At 42.5% G+C, this 15,136-nt stretch overlaps 1 protein-coding gene across 3 annotated transcripts in view; it reads right to left on the bottom strand.

Moving 5' to 3' along the window:
• Window positions 1-7,761: 7,761 nt before the first annotated feature.
• Window positions 7,762-15,136, bottom strand: part of GOLGB1 (golgin B1) — a 61,118-nt gene continuing 53,743 nt past the window's right edge. For all 3 annotated transcript variants that reach the window (XM_056573001.1, XM_056572999.1, XM_056573000.1), the window contains 3 exons: window positions 14,526-14,651; window positions 11,823-11,913; window positions 7,762-9,971 (listed from right to left, as the gene is read on the bottom strand). In XM_056573001.1, coding sequence (XP_056428976.1) covers window positions 9,840-9,971; window positions 11,823-11,913; window positions 14,526-14,651 — 349 coding nt within the window. In that variant the 3' untranslated portion in view covers window positions 7,762-9,839. The remainder of the gene's footprint in view (window positions 9,972-11,822; window positions 11,914-14,525; window positions 14,652-15,136) is intronic.

Raw genomic sequence — 15,136 nt, 5'->3', positions numbered from 1 at the left:
ACGAGAATGGCGGGAACGCCCTCTGCTGTAAGTTTCCTCAGGACCCCGAAAAGAGAGGAAGGGGAGGAAAAGAAAAGGTAGGGCAAAGCCGGACCAATAAACATAAGGTAGGGCAAAGCCCTACCAAGAGAGAGGCAAGCTTCGGTTGTGGTGGGACGTGTAGAGGTCCACGCCTGGAGTGCCCCAGAGGTTGCAGATCACTGCAAATACCTCCGGATGTAGAGACCATTCGTCTTGGACGGCTGAGAACAGGCATAGAAAGACCAAATCCCAGAGATGCCCGGAATGAAGATCGCTGCGATGGCCGGAAACCTGAGTTCCGCCCAGAAGGAAATTTCCCAAGAAGCAAGCATAGAAAGAATTGGCCTAGGCCTAACCTGTTGAAGGGGAGAAGGGCTTCTCGGGGGACCAAGGCCCCAGACCGGCCGGTCCCTGAAAACACCTCCCCAGCCCGTCAGACTGGCAGGGAGGGGCAGGAAGGAGCGCCCCTAAAAAAGGCAGGGGGGAAACCAAGCCACCATAGAAGGGACTGACAAGACTGTCGAGAAAGAACGATCTTGTGGTCGAGAGACAATGGAGACTCGTCCCACCGGAAGAGAATCACCAGTTGAAGAGGTCGGTGATGAAACTGGGCGAATGGCACGGCCTCCACGGCCACCACCAACCGACCAAGGACATCCATGCAAAAGCGAATGGAAACTGGAGCAGGGTGCCGAAGTCATCGGACTCTTGACAAGAGAGTCAGCCGATTGTCCGGCGGAGTCGAAAGCAGGCAGAGGCCGCGTCGAATTGGAGCCCCAGGAGAGAGGTTGGACTTGTCCCGATTGACCATCCAACCAAAGTAAGACAAGGTCTGGAGGTTGAGACTAAGACTCTCCAGAATCTGGGCCCTGGTTGGAGCTCTGATCAGGAGGTCATCCAAGTAAGGTATCACCGAAACAACTCTTGTTCGTAAAAGGGCTATCACAGGCACCGGGACCTTGGTAAGGGTCCGCGGAGAAGTGGCCAGACCAAAGTGGAGAGCCACAATAAAAAAATGGCCGTCCAGATCTGCAAAGCGGAGGTACCGCTGACGACCGGAAAACTTGGGATGTGGAGGCAGACATCATTGATGTCCACCGAGGAACGGAAACTCCCCTTGAACCATGGATGCCAGCACCGAACGGAGAGACTCCATTCGGGATGGGAAAGTAGAAGATGCTGGTTGAGATACTCGAGAACCAAGATTGGGCGAACAGAAACGCTTGGAGACCACAAAGAGGTTGGAATAAACCTCGAAAACGTTTCCCTGAAGGAAACGGGACAATTACTCCCTGGATAAAAAGGAGCTGGAGCACACCCAGAACTGCCTTCGCTAGAGAGGGGAACCGGGGTGCCCAGGAAAGAAAAAAGCAATCCCATGGAAGGGAGGCAAATTCGATCCTGTATCCGCTGACTACCACATCCCTGACCCAGGAATCCCGAATGTGCGTGGTCCAGGCATCCCGGAAGAGTAGAAGGCGACAAACCACCCGAGAAAAGTGGGCGGGTGGGGGCGACCCTTCAGGCCGAGGTAGGCCTACGGGTGCCTGAAGGGGCCGCAAAACAGCCGGAATGATTAGCCGACCTCCGGGAGGGACGGGTCAGGAAGGAGGGAGCCTTCTTTCTGTGAAGGCGCCTAGCTGGACCCTTTGTTGGAACCAAAGGTCCGCAGGACCGAAAGGAGGACTTCCGACGGGAAGTGGTTCTGTGAGCCTTATCCAGAGATATTAAGGAACTCTTTTCCGCCTGTCACCTCACTTCTTGAAGGCGGTGTCCACATTCCAGGTTTTAAGCCACATGGAGCGACGGTGGCTACCAGGTAGCCTGTGGCAAAGGCAGCACAGCGGCTGCGCATGGAAGCAGGAAAATGATTAGATAAATCCTCCGGAGGGATCCAGAATACTACCCTGGCGGAGTTGGGAGACCATACTGAAAAGGCTTTTGACACCCAGGCAGAAGCAAAAGCAGGAAGAAAGGAGGAACCTGCTGTCTCAAAGGCAAAGTTTGCCAAAGTCTCCACCTTCTTGTCCGCTGGATCCTTGAAGGCAGCCGCATCAGCCAGTGGCAGGGTAGTTGCCTTAAATAGGCGGGAGACCGGTGGATCCACAGTTGGAGAGGAGGTCCACTGAGCAATGAGGTCCTTGGCGAAGGGATACCGCGCTTGAACCTTCTTCGTTTCCTGAAACTTCTTGTCAGGGTGCCTCCAGGCGGATTCCAGCAGGGCATCAAATTCAGCGTGAGAGCTGAGGGTCTTGGGTGCCGGTCGGGCACGAAGAAAGGAGACTTCTGGACCACGTCCAAAGTTCCTGGGTCCTTTAGATGGAAGGTGTCTCTTATGGCCGAAACCAATGAGTTCACAGTGTCAGTCATATGCGAGCGGTCCTATGAGTCGGAGGCCGAATCGGAAACCTCATCCACAAGTTCTCCAGGTGAATTGGAACAAGGTGAGGCAGCCCTGGAAGAGGTCGGGCACGATGAAAGGAAACTTCTGGAGCCACGTCCGAAGTTCCTGGGTCCTCTAGATGGAAGGTGTCTCTTATCGCCGAAACCAATGAGTGCACCATGTCCGACACATCCGTGCGGTCCTCTGATTCTCCATGAGGCGGCCCTGGAAAGGGAGAGACTGATCTGGTACGTGGGTCTGGAGAGTCAGATCGGCGACCATGGGAGCGTCCTCTAGGGGAGCGACGCTTGCTACAAGCTGGAGTAACGGGGCGATGCCTGTAAGGGGAGCGCCCGTGCCTGCCAGAATACTCGGGGAGGAGTCAGATGAATCACCCCTATGACGCTTGTGAGAGTGTCAGTATAGGGGGAGAGCAGGTCCCTCTGGAGGGCCGGTGTAGGGAGGACCTCCCCAAGTCAGTCACCACAGAACGGGAGACCTGAGCCCAGTCGGATATAGACTGGAAGGGTGACCGAACCCAGAGGGTCTGGGAGGGCATCCTGAGTAGAAATAACAGGGGGGTCTGGGGGAGCAGTGGTGCAGGCAGATTCAGCAAAACCAGCATGTGTTACAGAGCTTACAGGTGTAGTGAGTAACATAGTCAAATGAAAATGTCTCACCCAAGTCTGAGTCCCCTTGACACCCAGGCAGATGCTGCGAGGAGTACTCCGGTGAGCTGCGAAGTGCTGAAAAAAACTGGACCAATGGCAAGGAAGGGCCGGTTAAACCACAGGGTGCTGCTGATTGGCCCTGAAAAAAACCCTGCAGCACGCACACGGCGCTGGATTAGACCATTTTCGCGGTAAGAGAGCTCTGGCCCCATGAGGTACAACCCCAGATGCTGACCGTTGGCGAGAGGGGGTTGACAGTACATCCATAATGCCTGTGCCCCCTCAATCGCAAATGGGGAAACAGTGAATGCTATGTTCCTGAGTACCCACCTGAAAACAGGAAAGAAAAGGGAATAAAAAATCTATCACGTCCCTAAACTTAAAAAAAAAAAAAATAAAATTTTAGACCTGGTCTGGAGAGAACTCCAGACCAGTGTCTACCTCATTAAGACACTAAGCTAAAACTGATTAGCTCAGTGGCCTGGAGGCGGGTATATCCTGCTGGGAGGAGCCGACTTTTCTTGTTGCCATAGTGTCAAGCCTCCTAGTGACAGCAGCATATACCCATAGTCTGTGTCCCCCAATGGAGCCGATAGAGAAAGTATGTCATCATGGGTATCATTTTAATCATCTTGACCCAAAGAATAAAGAACACGTCATTTTTACCGTAAATTGTACGGCGCGAAAACAAAACTTTCCAAAATTAGCAAAATTGCGGTTTTCTTTTTAATTTCACCACACAAATACTATTTTTTTGGTTGCGCCATACATTTTATGGTAAAGTGAGTGATGGCATTACAACAGAACTGGTCGCGCAAAAAAACAAGCCCTCATACTAGTCTGTGGATGAAAATATAAAAGTTATGATTTTTTGAAGGCGAGGAGGAAAAAATGAAACCGTAAAAATTTAATTGTCTGCGTCCTTAAGGCCCAAATTGTCTGCATCCTTACGGAGTTAAATAAATGGGGCTAAAAAAGTAAAGTGAAAATAAAAAAAATTATGATTTAGAACAAAAACTAGGAAAAAAAATATTAATATTGAGCGCTGAATTTTCTGGTCCCTGCCTGCTCCCAAAAACTGAAAGAGAATTTTTTTTTTTTTACATTTTTATAAAGGGATCAAATTATGTGGGCGGGCAGGGACCAAAAAATGTAGTCGACAATAATAAAAATGTAGAAAGGGGCCATTTAACCCCTTAACGACAATGGACGTAAATGTACGTCATCGTGACGTGGTACTTAACGCACCATGACATACATTTACGCGCCGACATGATCGCGAGCACCGGAGCGGTGCACGCGTCATGCTCGGCAGGTCCCGGTTGCTATCAGCAGCCAGGGACCCGCCGGTAATGGCGGACAGCCGCGATCGCGCGGATGTCCGCCATTAACCCCTCTGATGCCGTGATCAATACAGATCACGGCATATGCAGCAGTGCGGTACTTTGCACGGATGATTGGATCGCCCGCAGCGCTGCCGCGGGGATCCGATCATCCAGCATGGCGCCCGGAGGTCCCCTCACCTGGCTCCGGCTGTCTCCCGGGGTCTTCTGCTCTGGTCTGAGATCGAGCAGACCAGAGCAGAAGATCACCGATAATACTGAGCAGTGCTGTGTCCTATACATAGCACTGAACAGTATTAACAATCAACTGATTGCAATGAATAGTCCCCTACGGGAACATAAAAAGTGTAAAAAAAAAAAAAAAAAAAAAAAAAAAAAAAATGTAAAATAAAAAAGTAAAAAATCCCCTCCCCCAATAAAACTAAAGGAAAACGTCAGTTTTTCCCCCCAAAAAAGCGTAAAAAAGTAATTAATACACATATTTGGTATTGCCGCATGCGGAAAAGTCTGAACTATTAAAATATATTGTTAATCATCCCGTACGGTGAACGGCGTAAATGTAAAAAAATAAAAGAAGTCCAAAATTGCTGCTTTTTTGTCACATTTTATTCCCCAAAAAAATAAAAAATTTCATAAAAATGAAAACCTAAGCAAAAGTGATACTGATAAAAACTACAGATCATGGCGCAAAAAATGAGCCCTCATATCGCCCCATATACGGAAAAATGAGAAAGTTATAGGTAGTCAAAATAGGGCAATTTCAAACATACTAATTTTGTTAAATTGGTTTGAGATTTTTTTTAAGCGGTACAATTGTAGAAAAGAATATAATCATGGGTATCATTTTAATCGTATTGACCCACAGAATAAAGAAAACATGTCATTTTTACCGGAAAATGTACAGCGTGAAAGCAAAAACCTTCCAAAATTTGCTAAATTGCGGTTTTCTTTTCAATTTTCCCTCATAAATAATATTTGTTTGGTTGCGCCGTACATGTTATGGTAAAATAAGTGATGTAATTACAAAGTACAATTGGTGACGCAAAAAACAAGCCCTCATATGGGTCTGTGGATGGAAATATAAGAGTTATGATTTTTAGAAGGTGAGGAGGAAAAAACGAAAATGCAAAAATAAAATTGGTCTGGTCCTTAAGGCCAAAATGAGCCTGGTCCTTAAGGGGTTAAATGTAAAAATAATATTTTTTATAATTTTTTTTTTAAATTTTTTATTAGTAATGTATTTTAATGTTGTGTTTATTAAAGTGTGTGCTTCACTTTTATTTCAAATTTTTTTAGGTAGTAGTACTACTACTCCCAGCATAGAACAGACTTTTCCATGATGTGAGTTGTAGTACCTGTACTACTAGACAGATTGCCCTGGGTGTCACTCCTGACATCAGATGAGATTGTCCTTTCTATTGCAGAGATGGAGCGACTTTCTCCTGCGCTGGCATCGCTGCACTATACCCCACCCGCATCTATACATTATACAGGATGATCGCATCGGGTGTCAGAAATGACACTGGCTGCGATCTGTCTTTAATGCAGGTACTACAGCTCCCAGCATGGAGCAGAGTTTTCAGAGGAATAGAAAAAAACTACAAATTCCCATCCCCCTCTTTTTTTTTTTTGCACATAGACACAAGAGGGAGGTGCAGACGAGCGAGGAAGAATTTGCAGCAGCTTGTTTTCACCAGATTCCTCATGTTAACTCCCTCTGCTGGTCAACAGTGGGAAATATGACAAGTTATTAAATTTTTCATGATTTGTAAAAAGAAAAGAAAAAAAAGTTCAAATTTGAAAAAAAATGTATGGTATGTAACCTCTAAAAAAAATTAAACAACATTTGGTGACACATTCCCTTTAATCTTTAAAGAGGTACTCCAGTGAAAAAAAATATTTTTTTTTAATCAACTGGTGCCAGAACGTTAAACAGTTTTTCCAGTTTTTCTGAATAGAGAGTTCTTGTGCATCTCCATGGTAACAGACTACAAATTAACCCTGTAAAATGTGATTCTGCTCCCCCCCCCCCGACGAAGCACCTAACAGTGAAACGTGCATTGGGATATGTACACATTGATCTGTCTCCACACATGATATATGTGTATTTGCTTGTCAGTTTCCCTAGGTTGTATCCTTTATATTTATAACATCATCTGGTGTTGCTGGGTTTATATTTGCCTAGTATAGTTTATCTGCAGCTCTGTATTTGCTTTCAACATTAACTAAAGTGTCATGTACATTTTTTCAGTGTGTATCTTCTACCGTGGGTCCCAGTGTTTCTGCCTATGCCTTGCATATTGTTCACGATGTATACTGGTGCCATATATCTATTTTTACTGTGATTTTAGATTACATTTTAATTAAAGATTGGTTTCTTTTTTTTGGGGTTTAATCTCATTTTATGTGTACATTTTTTCTTTATTGTGTGTTAGGCTGGGATCACATATATCAGGCATCCAGAATAGTTTCCCTCTAGCGTGCACCGGAGGGAAACTGATGGTAGAACTGATTCCATTGATTTAAACGGGATACTTCCCAATCATCCAGTGTCTCAGTTTTGACGCCAGATGGTTGGACACACTCGGGGGGCACCGGACAGGGGAGCGCAGCTTGCTGTGTTCCCCTGTCCACCGTCCAGAAACAATGGATGCCGAATGCATAGAACTGATGACAACTTGTCATCAGTTATGGCATCAGTTGCGTCCAGATCCAGGCTAAGTTCACCTATGCTGGACATATGTGAACAAAGCCTTACAAATAAAACCTGTAAAATGGGATCCTGCAACCATACTTTTCTTCCATCAGTTCCCCACGTCTTGGTAACCCACTGAATAAATGTTAGAAAAGTTTATGAACATATTGATGAAAATATGACCGCAAGATGAGATTACACAGGGTTTTTTTGTTGTCTGTTACCATGGAAAAACACAGATATGCCTAAAGCTGTAGACCCAAAACAACAGGATTTTATTATTTATTTTTTTTAAAGACCTTCTGCAAAATCACTTTTTTTTTTATTAAAATTTTTATTACATCAAATTTTTTCTGTCCAAGGACAAATAGAGTCTGAGCTCAGCTTTTATTTTACCACAATTTGAGGGTGTTGTGGGCCAATCAAACATTGTCACTAGAGATGAGCGAATTTACAGTAAATTCGATTCGTCACGAACTTCTCAGCTCGGCAGTTGATGACTTATCCTGCATAAATTAGTTCAGCTTTCAGGTGCTTCGGTGGGCTGGAAGAGGTGGATACAGTCCTAGGAAAGAGTCTCCTAGGACTGTATCCACCTTTTCCAGCCCACGGGAGCACCGGAAAGCTGAACTAATTTATGCATGATAAGTCATCAACTGCCGAGCTGAGAAGTTCGTGACAAATCAAATTTACTGTAAATTCGCTCATCTCTGATTGTCACAATAAAAATACTTGCAAAAAAATGAGAAAGTGTGCCAGTGCCTGAAGGACAAAGCAAACATTAGCAGTATATACATACATGTTGTACAAGCATTTACACAGTATGTTAATATCATACAACACACGTAGATGTTCATTTTAAAAAGGTATTATATTGACACAATTGCAATGTGAAATTTATCAGACAATGGCTTGTCTAAAGTGCACCAAGAATTATAAGGTATATATTGTTAAAGCCCACAGAAATGACAGATTATTAGGATTAAAAGATGCTTTCAGCCTCCAATGTAAAAAGTTTTTTTTTTTTAAACTGTCCTAGTTGTTTGTAGTAACCAATCAGAATTCTCTATTCATTTGAGAGTTGCTTTAAAAAAATAAAATCAAGCTTCAGGTGGGTTGCTGCCGTCAGCAAGTTAAAGGGGTATTCCAGGAAAAAACTTTATTTTTTATATATCAACTGGTTCAAGAAAGTTAAACAGATTTGTAAATTACTTCTATTAAAAAATCTTAATCATTTCAGTACTTATGAGCTTCTGAAGTTAAGGTTGTTCTTTTCTATCTAAGTAATCTCTGATGACACGGAACTGATCCCATTAATGGGTCATTTTTGTGATCAGTTCATCTCAATTTGCTTCAGTTACATTTGCAGTCAGTTTTTTTTTGCCTGATCAACTCTGACATGCACTATTTTGTTGTGCAGCCAAAAAAAGAGACAACGAACTACTAAAAATCAACATTACAGTCTATAATAACTGTGACTGGAAGGGGGCTCCATATTCTTGCGGCTTGCAAACTAAGCATGCTCAGAAAGAAAAGAAAAAAATAAAAGGTTTAAACTGATGTCAACATTTCATTTGCTTTTTAACTGAACATCAAACTAACCATTTTAAAAATAGAAAGTTTTTCTTAATCATCTATTCCGAATAACCGTTTAAGTACGTAAACTGACCATGCCTGAATGGGTCCAAACGCTGATTTGAAACTATCCTAATATGGACGCATATGAACATCCATAATACTGCTGCAATTCCTGGCCTGACAGCCTTCAGTACAGGTCATCAAACTGGGATTATGGCCAGGAAAATGTGCCCGTGCACTCCTTTTTATTAAATGGGTTATCCAGAAATAGAAAACCAGGACTAATTTATTCCAAAAACAGAAACATCCCTGTACACAGGTGGTGGGTGGTACTACAACTTGTCTCTATTACATTCAATGGAACTGAACTGCAATACTGCAACCTAAGGAAAATGGTGGTGTGGTTTTTGGAAGAAATTAGCTCTGGTCAAGCCCTTTGAGGCAGTGCCTTGTCTCCGGACTGCCATCAAATAAAAGCAATAAAAAGAAAAAACTACAGGACAAGGCCATTGGCAAACTCTAAAAAGCATCACTTCTTAGGAGACAACACAAAGTGTAGATGGCTAAAACAAAAAGTAAAATGGCCACTCTTTTCGCCATCATAACACCTTTTACATATTGCATGCTGTTTGGCATAAAGAAATCAATATGTGACATTTACAGGAATAAAAAATCTTGGTCTCTGTGCATTTATTATAATAAATATGTTTCAGTCCTCTTAGATTCCTTGGGGAGGCAGATTTTGTAGATTTATACATGACAGTCAATATAAATTTATTTACAAACCGGTGCACATAAGACTTTTCTATTTTACATTATCATACTGCTAGAAAAGGTGCAGATGAAGGGCCAGAAAATGCCCAGGAGATTAAAAGGTAATTTACGAAAATCACAAGGAGCAAAAAGTCAGGCTTTGGGTTGTGGAGAAGGCATCAAAGGTGAACAGGGTAGGATTCCAGAGCACTGAGAGGTAACACTTGTGTCCTGCTTCCTGTGCTCACACGGATTAGGGTTACATGTGCTGTAGCCCTAGTCTAGTAACATATCCTGAGAGGTTCCAGCTTCAATGATTGGCACCAATTGTGGCTTCGTTGATTTACATGCAGGTTCTAATGCTCTCCTGGGTTTTCATTTTAAAGCATGTTCTATCACAGGTGTCCCGTAAAGCACAGGAATAGCAGTACATGGATGAGTAGTAGGTACACAGAAAAGAGCAGGGGAGCCTTGGTGCGCGAACACAGGAAAAAACGAAGAAATCTCCGTAAAGATGATTTCCGAGTCTGTAGAAGAGAGATATGAATATAAGAGAACTAAATTAGCAACAGCAAATACAGAAAATTCTGTTTGTATACATTAAGGAGGACCTATCATAGGATGAGGCTTATCTTTTATATTTGAAAGCTCATAAGCCCTAAAAAAATAAATTAAAAAAGAACTAAGTCATCACAAGCTTTTACAGCTCAGACAAAACAGAGCACTGTTTATAGTATTTACATAACAAATGTTGATGTTTATGGCGATGTCAAATTTATGTACCGTTTTATATATTTTCTTAAATATTTTTTTACAGAGCTGTTTCGGTGCTTGTTTTTTGCAGGATGCGTTCATGTTTTCATGGCTACCATTTTGGGCCTTTTTGTCCTATTATGCAAGAAAAGAAGATTGTCCAGCGCACACACGTGTAAAACCGAGCTGCTTTATTGCATAGTTGCCATAGGATACATCGGACACTCAGGTAACGTGACGCGTTTCGGCCCGCAGGGCCTTAGTCATATGTGTATGACTAAGGCCCTGCGAGCCGAAACGCGTCACGTTACCTGAGTGTCCGATGTATCCTATGGCAACTATGCAATAAAGCAGCTCGGTTTTACACGTGTGTGCGCTGGACAATCTTCTTTTCTTGCATATGTTTGGACTAGTCCTGGTCCCGTCTGCGCTCAGAAGCCTGGGGTGGAGCTGGTTCTACTTGCTTGCACCTTTTGTCCTATTACACTTACCCCACTAGGGCACTTGACCATGTGATCACTTGATCACTCATAAAATATGTTGCATCCTATAGAAGCCTATCTCTGTCTTTGATGCTGTTCTAGCTACTGACTACTGTGAAATACATACCCATTACAGAACATAATGAAACCCTTGCTCACTTAGACTAAAGGGGTTAAGGAAAATAATTAGAATTTGAATGGGTAAGTAAGTGGATAATGATAGTATTTGTACTACTTTAATAGCTTAAAGGGGTATTCCAGGATTTTTTTTTATTTGACTATGCTACAGGGGCTGTAAAGTTAGTGTAGTTCATAATATAGCGTCTGTACCTGTGTGTGATGTTTTTCTCACAATTCTTCTGTGATTTTCACCCCACTATTTATTTTTAACAGCATACAAAATTACTGTTGTCTCGGATTTTTCCCAGCTTGCAATGTGCCTGAGACCTGACTCACTAGTCAGCTGAAGACTGCCTGTCTGCTTCAATGGGTGGAGTGATCGCTTAGTGGGAGAGAGATCAACTGCAACTAATGCAACAGCTGTAGGCACCCTGATTGAAAACCACAGGTCTTTTGTTTCAATGGGTGGGGTGGCTGATGTGTGGGAGGGAGGAAAATGGAATTGTGGGATTTGTAGTCAAAAAAAGAAAAAGTCAAACAGGAAATAATAGTTCGCAAAAAGCTAGTCACAATATTATGGTAATCTCATGACATAGCCATTTAGCCCCAAGACAAGCGCAGATTCTTCCTAAGCATGTCCATTACTGTCTGCCAGGTACGTACTGAAATCACCTTATGGTGGCTAATCCCTTTAAAAGGGGAACTCCACTGGCCAGCATGGAACTAAATATTCCGAACGCCGTTTTCATGCTGTGGGCGTCGGCCATGCCCCCTTGTGACGTCACAACCATGCCCCCTCAATGCAAGTCTATGGGAGGAGGCATGACAGCCGTCACTCCCCCTCCCACAGACTTGAATTGAGGGGCCTAGCTGTGACATCACAAGGTGGCATGGCCGAGCCCTGCAGCGTGAAAACAGCGTTCGGAACATTTAGTTCCACGCTGGACAGTGGAGTACCCTTTTAAGTTTTTGGAAGGAGATGCCAATAATAGGCCAGTATAAGGGTGAATTTCTAGTACCTACCTTAACACTTGTGGTTCCATTGGTTTCGATCAGCAATGACAGCTCATGTGGTGCAGAGTCCTGAGAAGTTGACCAGTCATGTGAACTTAACCTACAACAACAAAAAAGGTGACAGGTGACTTCACATATGACTTGTATGAACATAGAAATAGGATTCCAAGCTATAATCTAAACAGCTATTTTCTATGGTTTTTGGTTTGTACCCTTACAACTGCTATTTCCATATATGTTTATATGCAGTAAACAGAAGACATACAGTAAGCTAACAAAGGATTTACACACAATTTTGTCTCCATTAATTATACATTAACAACTTAAATAGGTATTCCAGGATTTTTTTTTTATTTGACTATGCTACAGGGGTTATAACATTAGTGTAGTTCATAATATAGTGTCTGTACCTGTGTGTGACAGTTTTCTCACAATTCTTATGTCATTTTCACCCCACTATTTATTTTTAACAGCATACAAAATAACTGTCTCTGATTTTTCCCAGCTTGCAATGTGGCTGAGACCTGACTCACCAGTCAGCTGATGACAGGGAGCCTGTCTGCTTCAATGGGTGGAGGGATCGCTTGGTGGGAGAGAGATCAATCTGCAACTAATGTAACAGCTGTAAGCACCCTGATTGAAAACCACAGGTCTTTTGAATGGATGCAGCTCATTTATGTTTCAATGGGTGGGGTGGCAGATGTGTGGGAGGGAGGAAAATTGAATTGTAGGATTGTAGTCAAAAAAAGAAAAAAGGTCAAACAGGAAATAATAGTTCACAAAAAGCTAGCCACATTGTTATGGTAATCTCACAACATAGCCATTTAGCCCCAAGACAAGCGCAGATCCTTCCTAAGCATGTTCATTACTGTCTGCCAGGTACGTACTAAAATCAACATATGGTGGATAACCCCTTTAACATGAATAAAGTCAATGCAAAAGTGATGAGAGAAAAATTCAGTCAGCAGGCTGTTTTACAGCCAACAATAATAATAATGATGTCTGATTTTTCCTGATCTCGTGCCAAATTGTTGTCTTTTTCTAAAAGTACTGAAATAATACCACCATTAAAACCCTTTTTGACACTTGGCATTTGTTGATATGATTGTGGAGACCTCGAAATAAAAGAAAGAAAACCCCAAAAAACAATAAATACAAAAACACTTACTATATTCGTGTGTGTGGCTTAATTTTACTATTAAGACACTATTATAGGGGGTGACTACTGGCTGAACAGACTAATATTGCCCTGTTTAATAGGCCCAGCATTCAGCCAACTGATGCAGATTACATCTTTTAAGAAGGTTTAAAATACCGTTGTTTGTTGGCCGCATATCTCCCTGTATAAAAGGGGGGATGTGTGCCAGACAATGATGGAATACAAAATAATTGAGGCATTTTATAGGTTCCTTAAAGGGGTACTCCACTGGAAAACTTTTTTTTATTTTTTTAAATCAACTGGTGCCAGAAAGTTAAACAAGTTTATGAATTAGAAGTAGAAAGTCAAGAGCCAGCGGTAAAAGTAACTTCACCTTTATTCCATCCAAGTTAAAAAATTGACATGGAGTGGTCTCAGGAACATCGGTAGGGAGATAAAACTCAGGAAACGCTTGGCATGACGCGTTTCAGGTCATGTGACCTTTCATCAGATGCATGATAGGTAGTGGAGAGGTGTGGGATTATAAAGGGCTAAAAGGAACAGGTGTGCTGGTAGCAACTAAGGGTTTAACCCTAAAGGCTATAAAGCCTTACCCACTGAAAATCATGGCCAAAGCATGACAGTGTGCTCCATAACAGTGAATAATAGTGAAAAGACAAAAAAAAAAAAGCATGATCTAACACATAACTTATACATCTAATAATGCAAAATAAAATGCTTTAGCCATGATTTTCAGTGGATAGGGGATTAGGCTTTGGAACCCTTTTATACCCTTAGTTGCTACCAGCATACCTGTTCCTTTTAGCCCTATATAATCCCACACCTCTCCACTACCAATCTTGCATCTGATGAAAGGTCACATGACCTGAAATGTGTAATGCCAAGGTCATTTCCTGAGTTTTATCTCACTACCGATGTTCCTGAGACCACTCCATGTCGATGTTTTAACTTGGATGGAATAAAGGTGAAGTTACTTTTACTGCTGGCTCTTGTCTTTCTACTGCTACTTTTGGAGTCTCTTTGTCGTACGGAGGACCGGCTGAGCTTACTGTCTTTAGCACCGTACATGAACAGATTTGTAAATGACTTCTATTTAAAAATCTTAATCCCTCCAGTACTTATCAGCTGCTTTATGCTCCACAGGAAGTTCTTTTCATTTTGAATTTCCTTTCTGTCTAACTACAGTGCTCTCTGCTGACACCTCTGTCCATTTTAAGAACTGTCCAGAGTACAAGGAAATTCCCACAGCTAACCTATCCTGCACTGTACAGTTCCTAAAATGGACAGACGTGTCAGCAGAGAGCACTGTGGTAAGACAAAGGAAATTCAAAATGAAAAGAACTTCCTGTGGAGCATAAAGCAGCTGATAAGTACTGGAGGGATTAAGATTTTTAAATAGAATTTTTTTCATTTACAAATCTGTTTACATTTCTGACACCAGTTGATAAAAAAAAAAAAAAAAAAAGTTTTCCAGAAGAGTACCCCTTTAAATGAGTGTTGATCTACATGATGGGTGCTTGCCCATGTAATACTACTCTTAGTTTTGCACTCACTGGTTCACGTTTTCTTCTAGTTCTTGAATCCTGCACTCTGATCTTTGGCGCTCCTCTCTCAGTTGCTGTTCCAGAACCGACCTCACTTGTTCTTGATCAGTAATTTGCTGCTTTAATTCCACATACCTTTGTATATAGATAAAGAAATAAAGCACAATAGAGGACTTCACAGCACGACCGGAATGACAGGAATTACACATTACATGACAACTGCTGGTGGTAAACCAAATAAATTCTGAATGCAATGTCATGTATTGCCAAATCATTTCTCGGAAATAAATACCGGTACAATGCGACGCCTAAAACATTGCAAAAGTTATCAATCTCTTCTCTTTTCTTATTCCTTTGCAAACTGGCCTTGGTCATAGTTTATTACTGGGATTCCAACATGATTGCTGGATAAAGCAATAGAAAACACTCGGAAGGAGAATGGGATTGAGGTTTGGCACCAGGCACACCCATAAACCGATACCTTCATGCCTGAATCCTGCCCCCACCGATCAAACCTGTACAACCTTTTCTATGAGAAAGTTATCAATATCAAGCTGCTAATGCCCGCATTATATAAATGCACAGCTTATGGGTGTTCATAAAGTCTAGTGCGGGCTCAG

Source organism: Hyla sarda, chromosome 4 (assembly GCF_029499605.1).
Source record: "Hyla sarda isolate aHylSar1 chromosome 4, aHylSar1.hap1, whole genome shotgun sequence".
Classification (NCBI taxonomy): domain Eukaryota; kingdom Metazoa; phylum Chordata; class Amphibia; order Anura; family Hylidae; genus Hyla; species Hyla sarda.
The sequence above is the reverse complement of the archived record's forward strand: the minus strand, read 5'-3'. Positions and strand labels throughout refer to the sequence as shown.